Genomic DNA, 13,573 nt, shown 5'->3' on the forward strand with positions numbered 1-13,573 from the left:
ACAAAAGCTATAGAAAAGACATGCATTCCAGGCTTTCTGATAAATACTTTGCAAATTTAGAATAATTTAAAAACTTCTTCTATTTTTCCTTTAAAACTCACCCCAGAAATTTTCAGGAAACTGTCCATGATACCAGTCTCCGTTGGTGGTAAGGTTCACCAACCTTAAAGACTCTTTGAAAGACGTTTTTATCCAGACCCTGACATCATACTAATTACAATAATCCCTCAAAAACTTATTCAAATCATATCCATCTGGAGAAATGCAGATAGAAATGTTGAAGTTGATCTAAAGCACGTGAACTGCTCAAACTAGAGATCTAAGGCATCGTGAAGCAACTAATTTTTATTTCTTTTTTAGCAGAAAATATTTAATAGCATTGTCACGAGGGGATGGTAAGGAATAAAGTGGGATAAACAGGAAATTCTTATGTTTCAAGAGCCAACATATAGTTAAACAATCAGTTCTTCTCTGATTCTCCCTCTGGAAAGCTGAGGGAGCAATGAGGAAGTTCAGAGCAGCACATTGATGAAGAGTAACATACCCTCACAAAGAAGTTGCCCGAGAGACCCTTTTAGAAGGCTCTGCCATATGAGCTCTTCCAAGGGAAGACAGATGCATACCTATAGTCAGAAATATTAACATTTAGTCATTGTTATCTCTGGACACTGATACCACAGTGTCAAATTCGAAGTAAATTTAATGATGTCTTGCAATTAAGAAGAGGGTGAAGCGTCAACAGATATCCTTCAGTTGTAGATTCAGTTCTCAAAATATTATAGCCCACACTTTCTTATTTTCCCAGATAGTCTGGGCTTCCCTTACCCTACTCTGGTCCTTTTCCGTTCAATTAATATATGCTTATCCTTTAGCCTGGCAACTACTGTTACATCTAAACTGTCCATCTCAGCTTTCCCAAACATAACAGCACATCTCTATTCCCTTTCAAGAAAGTCTAGGACACGGTAAAGTACACTTTTCTCCATGTTACCTAAATCTTTCTATGATCCTGCACCCAGTTCTAGCAGGGACTCCCCATCACTCTTCAGAGGTCCCCTTCTATATTTTCCAGGCAGATCTGGCTTCCTGAAGGTCCCTTTGTCCCAACTGTCATGAGATTCTTCACACTAACTTCCACAAGGAGATCCTCCAGGGAAGAGCTTTTACCTCTCCAGTCTTTCATATTAGACTCTTTCTATCATACTCAGAAGCCCCAGGTCTCAAAAAAAGACATTCCATCCTTACCACGGTGCCGCCACCACAGCTGCGGAGTGGCTTGGTTTGACTAGCCAGTACTTGGGAAGAAAATTATTCTGCCCAACCATAACTAGAGGAAGAAACATGCCAAATTCATTAATCTGTATCTCCTTTGCAGGTCTTTTGTCTGTTCTCACCAGGGAAGCGCTGCTTTAGCTCATTCTCTCCAAGAAAATATATTAAAAAAAATTGCTTTTCTCAAAAATATTCCTAGAAAAAATGGTCTTCAAAATGGTAAATGCTACAGTAAATCAATATATATATGACTTACTTCGACACTGAGGAGAAAGCACTGTCAGTAAGACATGTCAGTATTTTCTAAAATACTTCATGAACAAGGGCTATCCAAGTCTGTCCCATCTACATCTAATATTTCTACATTATTCCTGCAATTTGCCTCTAGTGAGGCAAAGTGCCAGCTTCCTCTTGGCACCGATACTCTAGGTTGCATAGAAGTGGTTGGAAATTGAGTAAATACTTAGTATCAACTACAGTATCTAAAACGGCTAAGCAAACCTCCTAAGAGAACCAAAGAAATCACAATTTCCCTTTTAAATATAGGGGAAGGTTGTTTATGTGGACATTGGAGTCAACTATATTCATGTGTGTGTTTCTCCAAGAAAAAGGGCAAGAGGATAAAATCAGATATTCACTATCATTGTGATCTCTAGATGACTGCACTGGAGCTGGAAAAGCATATTAGAATTAGCCTAGTCAAATCCAATGAGACCTCAACATAGAGTGACTCTGCACAGTTCTACCTTGTGAGACCAAACGTTTGCAAATTCTGCAAGTCTAAAAGTGGATCATGTGGAAGTGGTATGATGCTGGCTTTGACACGTTTATAGCTAATAGGACTAAGTTACTGTATACAGACCAGCCCAAGAATGGCCTTTGTCCAACCAAACAGATACTGAGGAAAGTTATCCAGCCATACTTCCAACTACAGAAAACAGTAGCACTTTTTATATTACATCCTTACCCCTTTTCACTTTTACAGCAGGCCATCTCTGCAGTCGACTAAAGGACTCTAGAAGCAAACAAACTAAACTGCCTAATAGAAAAAGCCTGCAGAACACAAAAGCTAAATGTTTGGACAGTACCCACAGTCAAAGCTGCTTTGCCAAGTGAGTACACAGTATGAGCACTTCCAGAGCCAAGAGTTTCCACCCTTCTATTTACCAAGGACAGTATTTCTATATTGCATGGTTTTGTACCACTGACCTGAGACAGATCGGCCTGACTGGCAGTGTAATTGGGTACTCACAACTTGAGACCAGATCTCTCTAGCACATCACCAATTTGAATGCTTTAAATAAATCAGCTATCTACCAGAAACAAAAAGCAGTATGTTTGATGGGCAAGGTTATGACACTTGAAAAAAATATTTCCATATACTTTGACTCTGTTAAAAAAATATAAATTTCTGAGATGTAAACTAGTGGCAAAGATACAGAGATTTCTTTAGGTTTTCCTGCCACTCTGTTTCTGTGTGTCTCTTACCTGGCATGGCTCACCCACCAGCCACAACTGCTTGGGTTTGCCCACCTGCCCCAGCTTGGGCTGCCCACAGGCTACAGAACCTTCAGAGGTCTACTGCCTCTTGCATGAAGCAACTCCTCTCAAGAATGCATCTCCAGCAGCGTGTCTTCAGAAGTGTGGCTCCAGCAGTATCTTCGGCAGCTGTGTCTTTAACTCCTACTGCTTTTTTTCCAAAATCCATTTGGGCAGGGGCACCGTGTTCTCCTCTGGCTGGCAGGAAGTCTGGCAAGCAATGGTTACACAGCTTTTGGAGCTGACTGGAACCAGCTGGGACAGTTACAGGGTGGTTCGTGGCCTCCTCTCACACAGGTCACATTGCAGTTCCCTGCTGCTCCTCAAACTCTGCAATTTATGCCTAATACAGTTCCCCACCTGACAAAATCTTAAGGCACCTGTCTCTAATAATAATTGAACTTAAAAACAGGACAGCTTTTCAAAATTCCTTAACCTAGACAACCAAGTTTTTACTGGCCAGTTGAAAAACAATTAGTAATACGCAAGACACTCCATTCTGCTTCTGCACCATTTCCTGACACCAGAGGCATGGTATTGCCTATGTCTCCTTTTTAAAAGAAATGTTTTATAGGTTAGGAATGTCAAAGGTGCTCCTAAAGCCATGCAGCTTTTCCAAGCAGAAGTTTTTCCAATCAAGTCTGTTGTGGAATCTCTCTCAAGACACTCTTGATTCAGAACAGACAAACATATTCTCACAAAAGTACTCAAATGCTTCATACTGTCACATGTCAGCATTGCAGTTTATCCCGCCAGGACATGGTTATATGTCCACACACTTGACAGAAGTGTGTATGTCTCCACTTACTTCCAATGTCATTAAGCACAACACATGGTATTCCAAGGAAGAAAAGTACAGGCTTAAAAAACAGAAAATGGACTTACAGAGAAAAAGATAAGGAGAGTTGCAGGGGAGACAATGTGACCCAAGACACCATAGTCTAAGAATTAGTAAATTAACACTACATAAGTACTTTGATTAAACACTATCAGAAAAAAAAGGATTTTTAACCCACTGCTTATACATTTGGAATATGTAAGAAGAAGAAACAATAGAATTCTATATACTTACTTGGATCAGATTTAGAAAACGTATCTCTGTCCAGAAGATTTCTGTTTAAAAAAAAATGATAAAAATAATCTTATTTGTAAAAAATGTTGAAAGATACATATCAGATGTCATGTATATATGTTTTCAACAATTCTGATCAAGAGTCAGCTTAGTTTTCTGTCCTCCTAATAAGTAAGATTTACTCAAACTCAGTCAGCACTTGAGTCATCTTACATTTTATTATACATTTTGGATTTGAACAAACTGTGGCTCATATACTCCAATATCATGAAATGAAAACCAACACACAATATACACAACAGACATCAGGAAGAGAAATACTTTTAAATCACAAATGCCTACCAGAGATTAACTTGCCAGTTGAACCCAAAAACTTTAAAGAATTGCTATAAGATCTCAGAGCCATCAGGAAATACCTGCAAGAAGTTGTCATGGATGACGCAGCTTAGTTGCATATCAATGGATATACAGCAGTTATATCCAAAATTGTAAAAAATGGTTCTAGACATGACAGAAGACCACAAACTGAAAGCAAGTCAGGAATCTCACACCTTTGGGAAAAAGCCATACTGGAATACATAAACAAAAATGCTACTTTATAGTAATTATCTGGTCTTCATAATACTGGTAAATGCTCAATTCAAGAAATAATGTCACAGGCACGCCTATTTCTTGCAGTCTAAGACAGACGTGGAGCCATCAGGGTCCCGTGCAAGCAGAAATAATTGTAAGTTTATAGAACATATCTATGAGGAAAACATTGCTGCAAACTGAAGCCGATGATCAGGTAGACAGAGCAAGTGAGAAAAGGTTTAAACCTTAAGCTGAATCTTCTGCACTGCAGGCACAGAAGTGGAACTTCATTCCATTCTTTCACCATCCTTCATTGTTAAAGGTGGCCAGAAGTGATACAAAATCTCCACAACTGAAGGTGTTTAAGAACATGTTACTACAATTCCTAATAAGCTCTTTGAGCTTACCCCGGAGCAAGATGAAAAATGAAATAACCAGTTTACATCCCTTACAGTTTATTATTTCTAATAATTAGTACAGCTTCTTCAAAGGTTACCATTTATTACTCATTCAGATCTAAATGACTTTATTTTTGTGCTACTGAACAGTGCTGAAAAACATATTCATAATATGTTCTATACAGGTGTTCTAAGCAGTGCACTCATACTTAAACGAAGAATAGATATTGTATTCCCAGTTTAGCTACTGCCAAGTCCACATTTCAGAACAAACAATATGAACAAAAGATAGCTTTAAAAGAATGTTGGGTGCATCTGTTTTATTTACTGTAGCCAATGTACACACTAGGATTAAAATCAGTATTTGAAAATGAACCTGTAAGTCTGCACATGCTGCTTCTTCAGAACCTCTCCAATCCATTCTGAAGTAAATTTTTACACATGCATTTAATTATACTCATAAAGAGAGTATTTCATCTTAATAGAAAATGTGCAAAGAGAAATTGAAATATTAAAAACCCAGGAAAATCAGCGATTCCAAGTCTGAATTTGACAATGACCACTATAAACTGCTTTAAAAGACAATACAGTATGTTCTAAAGTATGAGAATTGCCAATCCAATTGTAAATTGAAAATTGCCTCTGATTTCTCTTTAATTATACATACCTAAATATACCACTAATTCATGGTAACTAGGATTGGTTTTATTACTGCAAAATGAATTGCTATAAAAACCTAGAATTAGAGTTACATGAAAGAAATAGTACATTAGGTTTTGGGATAGACTTCCTATGCTTACTGTTGGGATTTGAAGCAATTTTAATTCCTCTGCATAAGTACTACACAATGACCTTATAATTGGAACGTTAGTGTTTGGGAGTGCAAATGAAATCATTTTAATGACTCTTATACCGAGCTAAGGTGCTTTGAGTTTTTTAAATATTTCTTACTCTTGTTCCTTTTTAAGTTTTCTTCCTCTATTTTCCCATAGACATAAGAACATAAAGACTGGCAATATCAGGTACTGTAAAGCTCAGTCTATCTCAATACTCTTATTCTAGTGCTGGCAAAAAGTGGCTACCATAGGAACAGCGTAAGAACAAGGTAAGAATCCATAACACTTCCTGAGAATATTCCTGACCACCAACCATTTGCCGCTCAGGGACTTCTTGAATTAAGACCATATCTACATAGCCAGTATCCTTGAAAGTACTGAAAGGCCAAGATACCACAGCTTGTAATATCCTCAATTCAACTTTCACACATTTTACCATAAGTAAACATTGTCTTCAGCAAAGTTTGCAAATATGCCTGATTTTCCAAGTTATTAATAACCAACGAAAATAGTAACGCAGGAACTTAACAAGCTGTTCAAGCAACATAGCCAGTTTGAGAAGGAAATGAAAGGCTAGTGTCAACAGAAAAACACAATAAAGGTCTAATTTCTCCACTTAAGCACGTAACAGCTCAAGAGGCTGCTCCATTTCATTTGTGCATATCCATTTTAGTGGATAACAATCAATATGCTCTTTTAAATATATGAAAACTGCATGGTATATAAACGTAGGACAATCTACAACCAAGAGAAATGCTAAAAGCAAAAGGAGACAGCTGTATTTCCGGAACTTTATGTAGGCCTTAACCCCTTAACAGTCAATGGCACTTCCTGCACAGGATACAGGGTGTTTTTCTGTCCCTTTTTCCTGTAAAAAGCACTCCCTTTGGTAGCACACTATTCCGTCTCAGGAAACAGTCCTAGGAAAGCTCACAAATTCAGAAACCATATACAACTGAAACTTGCATTTCCTCCTAATCAAAGTATCACAAGAAAAAGACTTCTATTTTGAGTGAACAGAGTGGATGTATGTTTTCCACCTCATAGCTACAGCAAAGAAGTTTAGGAATGTCTGTGCAGAAAACATTATTCTACCATCACAGATCCTGAAGGAATTCATTTTTGCACCCACCCATTCTACAGTGGACATTCCAAAATGGTTGCAATAGCATAGATGACTAAGGGAAAAAAACAAGTTGAAGCCATGGCAATAACACCTACTTAGTCTAAAATGGAAAGCACAAAACAGATTAGAAATGCTGGGATAATGATTTATCTTTCTGTATGAGAACAATTTCCTGAGAAACAAAGGAAAAGTAACTGGTAAATAAGAAGGCTTGCAGAATCACTTAGTTCGCACAGTTGCATGAACCCCATAAAGATTTGTCAAAATAACAGTTTCTGCCCCATGTTTTGTTTCAAAAATTGTTTTAGAATACAACAGAATATCTCAGTTGGAAGGGATCTATAACAATCATCCAGCCTGGCAAAACTTAACAACATGATTTAAGGGCATTGTCCAAACACCTCTGAAACACTGACAGGCTTAGGGCATCAACTACATCTCTAGGAAACCTGTTCCAGTGTTTGACCACTTTCTTGGTAAAGAACTTCACAGGAATTTGCCAGAATCTCTCCTGGTGCTCAGCTTTTTTGTTTCTCTCCATCTTTAGATCATATTTAAGCATGTGCAAAGACTCCCTGGTTGTGAAATAAAGTATTCAGCAGTTTGCAAACACAAAAGTTAGTTATGCATACAAAATTATTTTAAACTTTTTAGAAAACATACATTTTCAATATATTATATTCTCATAAAAGCATACAATACTTTTCTCACGGTACACTTGTATCAGTCCATGCGAAGAGGAATTGTCCCTAGTTCATTAAACAGTTCATTAAGCAAATGGATTTCACTTAATGCTGGGCTCATGTGCATTTTTCAAGGAAGATCCTGAAAAAACCCAAGAAGTATTTCCTCACTTTTGACTGTGCAGAACAGTATCCATTCTAGTATTAGTTGTAACATAACCCTATTGCATCCTAGTAGTCACTGTGCCTCAGCCTTAACTGATATTACTGGACTTGCAACGGTCACTTGTAGGTAAAACAATGTATAATCCGAAGAGCCTACTTGAGTGAAGAGTCCACTTGACTTCTTGCACAGTAATTTCACAAACAATTCTGTGAAACAAACAATGAAACAAACAATGTAGTGCTAGCTTAAGTAGCCACACTTCCCTAGCTATTTACCTTCTCCTTCTGTATTCTGTCAGAACACAATAAAAAGCAAGCTATTAGCGTCCTTATCTCTAGATTCAAAATGCCCCAGACCTAAAAGCAGGTTAGACAATTTCTCAGAATTTTGTCTTCTTATCAAAATAACTGGTCCCCTTAGGAAAGGCGCAGAGGTGAGAAAATGATGGCTCTCCTGACTAAGAGGCAATTAGGATGAACTCTTCCTTTCAGTTCAGACTGTCTTCTCTCTTTGGGGCACTAGAAGGACTGGGAAGAAAGTGAATACACCTCTGATATGCAAGTTTACAAAAATATCCACAATATCTTTTTATAACCTTTGGAGAAGTGACTGACTCTTCTTTTTCACAAGAAGATGAAGAAATAATTTTCAGCTTTACAGAAGCTTTCATTGTCAATTTAAACACATATTGGTTCAGAAGTCATTCTCTTAAGGGAGAAAGAAAAAGAGAAGCAATGCAAAAGGTTTGACCAGCAGTGCTTCCAGAAGTGATACAACAACCCACAGAAAGTCTTCTCTGGCTAGACGCATACAATTTTAAGATGAAACCTCTTATTAAAATTGCTGACTACTCCTGGGTCTTAAAAAAGCCCAAAGGAATTGCCAAGTTTATTTACTTAAACATAGCAACAGTTTTGCAGCAATTCTGTGGAAACGAATCACAAGCACCGGATTATGAAGAGATAGATACTCTTGTGGATGTAGCAGGCCTGAACACAATCTTAGACTGCTCCAGTTTAAACTAAAAAAAAAAAGTCCATTTCTGAATATCATGAACAGGTTGAACTTTGCTTCGGCACCAACCCAATTATTAATTGAAACCAACAAAATGAACCATCTACATTCATGTTTCCAAGGCTAGGGAGGTAAACACGCTCTGGTTCTGAGCCACTAGTGACGTATCCCAGGGGACGGCATTAAGGATTGACACTGGTCAAAAGACCTATTCAATCTAGTTTCAACTCACTGGTCCTTTCCAGCTACTTTCACCCAGCTCATCCAAATCCATGGATATGCTGTCCAATTCTAGATCTGATTTCTTTCGGAACATACAATTAATACAGTATTTCATTAACGTGTAACAATATATAAAAGATACAGAGTTGTTTTGCCCATATTTTCTGCCACAACTTTTTAAAAGGTATACTTTAATGAAGTCATTTAGAAAGCAGAAGTATAACAGTAGTGTAATATTCCCCATACTTCCTCAGCCATTGCAGGAGTGGTGGTAGGGGACGCACTGCTTGGATGAGCAATCAGAAAGAAAATTAGGAAAATACTACTACTACAAAAAAAAAAATATTAATAATAAGATACTTGAAGTTGTTACACACTTCCTAGCACCTAGCCCTTTTCCTGCTGCCAGGCTTGCCCTTATACCACCCTTCTGAGGCCTAAGATTGCTGGCTTCAGCTGTGGGAGGGTGTGACAGGGAGTCCACCAGTGTCCCATGTCCTGTCTGGGGAGAAGCATGAACTTTACCTTCATGGCAGGGGTGGAGCAGATGGTCTCAGGAGAGTATGATGTTGATGGCTTCTTCCTCCCCACTCCAAGGAACCCCACTTGGGCTACTTTTCCAACACTTTTGCTCATTTGCTTACATTTTGCTCATGCTTCATTGGTCTACAACTCCATTTTATGTGAAATTTCCTTTGTAAGAGGTTTATTCAACCTGCTTGAGACTTGCTCTTGCAACTCTTCTGGGTTTGCCCAGCTCCCAGCCTGTACTTCTTTAACAGCACTGATCTCTTTACAGAACTGGGGTCCACAGGGGCATCTCAAGGCCACTCTTGTCGGCCTCTGCTCCTTCATCCCCACCTCTGCTATCATATTAAGGCTCCTCTGCATTGCACTGCCTTGTAAGGATCAGATAGTTCACTCTACACAGAATAACTGCTTGCTACTACTGTCTGTAGAAAGAAATATGGTTATACCTCACAATTACACAAAGACAAGCCAAAGTGAAACTAACTGCTGATCTGTTGGAGGGTAGGGAGGCTCTGCAAAGGGATCTGAACAGGCTGGATCGATGGGCTGAGGTCAGTGGGATGAGGTTTAACAAGGCCAAGTACAGAGTCCTATACTTCGGACACAAAAACACCATGCAGTGCTACAGGCTTGAGGAAGAGTGGTTTGAAAGCTGCCTAGCAGAGAGAGATCTGGGGGTGTTAGTCAATAGCCGACTGAATGTGACTCAAGGTGGCCAAGAAGGCCAACAGCATCTTGGTTTGTATCAAAAACAGTGTAGCCAGCAGGTCCAGGGAAGTGATTATCCCTATGTACCCTGCACTGTTGAGGCCGCACCCTGAGTACTGTGTTCAGTTTTGGTCCCCTCACTATAAGAAAGACATTGAGGTCCTGGAGCATATCCAGAGAAGAGAAACAAAACTGATGAAGGGGCTGGAGAACAGGTCTTACGAGCAGTGGCTGAGGGTACTGGGGTCACTTAACCTGGAGAAAAGGAGGCTGAGGGGAGACCCTATTGCTCTCTACAACTACCTAAATTGAGGTTGCAGAGAGGTGGGTGTTCGTCTCTTATCCAAAGTGACAGGTGATAAGACAAGAGGAAACAAAACCAAGCTGTGTCAGGGGAAGTTTAGATTGGACATTAGGAAAAATTTCCTCACAGAAAGGGTTATCAAGCACTGGCAGAGGCTGCCCAGGGAGGTGGTTGAGTCACCATCCCTGCAGATATCTAAAAGGCAGGTAGATGAGGTACTTGGGGATGTGATTTAGTAGTAGACAGGTACAGTTGGAGTTGATGGTCTCTAAGGCCTTTTCCAACCTAATGATTCTATGATTCTATGAACTAAGCAGGAGCCACAAGGTCTTTAGAAAAAACACTGGGGTTGCAGCTCAGCAAACGCAAAGATCCATGTAGACAAAGACAAGTTTAGACAAAACCTGACAAGCCCTGAGGCTTGCAGAGTTAGTGTGAAACCCAGGGCCTACGCCTAGCAATTGCAAGGCTGAATTTGAAGGGCAATAGATCTGCCTTAAATTCTACAACTTACGTCTGTAAGCTTAAAGTTGGAACAATACAGACACAAAAGTGAAAAACAAACCATGCAGGCAATCAGAAATGCATCTCCATGATGCATATTTTGATGTAGACAGTCAATTGTTAATTTTTTTTTCCTGATCTATTTGTTATTTCTCATCTGAAGCCAGCTGATCATCTAGGCAGTTTCATTTCAAAGAGAAAACTCATAAGATGACTTTCTGTTGTTGGTCATACATTATCACTTCACAGAGTTTTAACCCAACCCAGACACACATACACAAAGAAACCAGGAAAATGAAAACCTGACTTAGAATCAGGATGAATTTTATATTCTGTTTTGTAATATACAGAGCTACAAGCTTAAATTTCTCATGGATATCTTTTTTAACCCTCCATCTAAGGGGATTTCTAACAAACGATTAATATTTCAAAGAAAATAGAACGTAAGTATACTGGCCAGAGAGAAGAGATCTTGCCAGAAGTCAACATCTAGGAAAATCAAAGATATAATTAACCATGAAAAGGAGTTTATGCTGCCATTACACACATTATACCTGGTGTGGGAATACAGTCAGTGTAGAGCCTATCCACCACAAATGCAGAATGATGAGGACAAACTGCCTGAACCAGTATAAAGCCTTACAGAGCAATACTACCGTAAGAAACTTTCTGAATTAGCAAAGTGACTCTGTACTGTGTTAATATTTTACAACACTTTTACCATCTTTCAGATAACAGCATCTTTGGTACTGCACTAGAAGTAATAGGGTGATCAAACTATAGCTTCACCTTCCTAAAGATATGACAAAAATACTCCCAGAAAGATCATTGTGACTGATTACTCATTACTGAGCAAGGGAACTCTCGCTTTTTCATGTAAGATAAGTTTTCATAAGGGCTGTGGCTCAATCAGAAGACCACAGCAAAAAAACTAGGTCAGTCCACACAGTAACCGTGATGAGCAGAAACCGTCATACAGATCACAACAAAAAGTGAAAAACTTCAGAGCTCATCAAACTTCATATGTTCACGAAGAGTACAAACTTCAAGATACATGATAACCATCATCTACATTAAATATGCTAGTTCAGTCAACAACATAGTAACCGCACTGACAGCAGGGAAGATGGGAACAGAATATGAAATTTTTCCAAGATTTAACCAGCTTGGAATCAGTGAAGAATATCCCCAGAGAGGGAGATGCAGGATGACAGATACATGGCCTGAAGTTTACCTTGAGCTCACATGGGACCACAAGTTTACACACACAGCTGGCAAGTGAGGATTCAAGTCTAGGCAGAGCCTTATAATCAGCAAGCAGTGTAAATACCCCTTTAGAGGGAAAGGAATGTTTGGGCTGGAAAACAGTGGTGGAGTAGAAGTTAAAGAGCAGCCTATATTCTCTCTTCCACACTGACTGGAGGGCCAAGGTCCTAATCCTTTCCTTCACCACAAGACAAAAGTGCAAAACTATGCCAGGCCACAACAAATAAGACTGCATAGCAGGTGACAATAAGATTTTCATCAGACTACAGATGACGTCCACAGCCGAGGGAGATGGCTACTAGAACAACTGATCAAGACAATAGCAAACTACTACCAACACCAGAAGATTCTCTGGGATGACATATTTAAGTTGTTCTGTCACATTAGATCTGGCTTTTGAGTCAAAGAATACAGATTCCTGATAAAAAACTCAAGAGATTTAGAAATACACATCTTACACAAATCAGAAAAGAATCATGAAATTTTTGTTTGAAGGCCCTGAGTAGTAGTAATAATTACCAAGAGTTCTCGATTTTCTTGTATTGTAAAACTACAGCCAATGCTGACATTCAATAAGCCTTGGGAATCATATGTAAAGTTTTAGTCATAAAATATCCTCGAAAGAGTGTCAATTGATTTCCAAAACATTGTTTGATTTCAAAATTATTATAGACAATTTCTTACCCTATGAGACACACTTCTCCTAAGGGCTATCTGGTGTGCCCCTAAAGCAAAACCGGGTTGGCTAGCAGAGTAAGAAGTAGTGCAGTGACATCTGCATAGAACAGGAACCTGGCTAATTTGATAACACTGACAATGTGAGTATATCAGGCAAATTAACTTGGGAAGTGCCAACAGACAAACTGTACAGAATTAAAAGCTAAGTGAATACAAGCTGTACCCTTACTGAATAAGATGAAAAGGAAAAAAAAACCCACCAAAACAAATGAAAGACTATTGTCTAGAGTCATAAGTTTATTTTGTGGCACAAACAGCTTTCACTGCTTCACTGACCACCAAGTTACACCACCTGTGCAAACTGGAAGAAGTTCCCATATTTCCTACAAAGAAAACAAGTAAAAAAAAAATCTAGAAAGAAAGAACAGCTATCACAGTTACCAGCTAATACTTGTTGATGTAAATTAATGACCAAATAGGTTCTACAAGTCTTCCAGTATAAAGGGAAAACTAATGCCACAACCCAAACTACATTAAAAGCTTTTCTCTCCAATACTGAGGAATAAAAACCTGCTAATTATTAAAGAATTTCCAGCATTCTCTGAACTTCGTAGTTTGCTCATGCTGTATTTCACAATTTTGTTTAACGCTACTTTTCCAGAGCTTTAACCAATGAATGTG

The 13,573-nt window shown here is 38.8% G+C and overlaps 1 protein-coding gene across 3 annotated transcripts in view; it reads right to left on the reverse strand.

Annotated features, from left to right (window-relative positions):
* The window catches only part of CPNE8 (copine 8), a 90,086-nt gene that overhangs the window by 74,142 nt on the left and 2,371 nt on the right, over positions 1 to 13,573 (reverse strand). For all 3 annotated transcript variants that reach the window (XM_054056477.1, XM_054056480.1, XM_054056479.1), the window contains exon 2: positions 3,884 to 3,924. In XM_054056477.1, coding sequence (XP_053912452.1) covers positions 3,884 to 3,924 — 41 coding nt within the window. The remainder of the gene's footprint in view (positions 1 to 3,883; positions 3,925 to 13,573) is intronic.

The sequence above is a fragment of the Cuculus canorus genome, chromosome 1, assembly GCF_017976375.1.
Source record: "Cuculus canorus isolate bCucCan1 chromosome 1, bCucCan1.pri, whole genome shotgun sequence".
Classification (NCBI taxonomy): domain Eukaryota; kingdom Metazoa; phylum Chordata; class Aves; order Cuculiformes; family Cuculidae; genus Cuculus; species Cuculus canorus.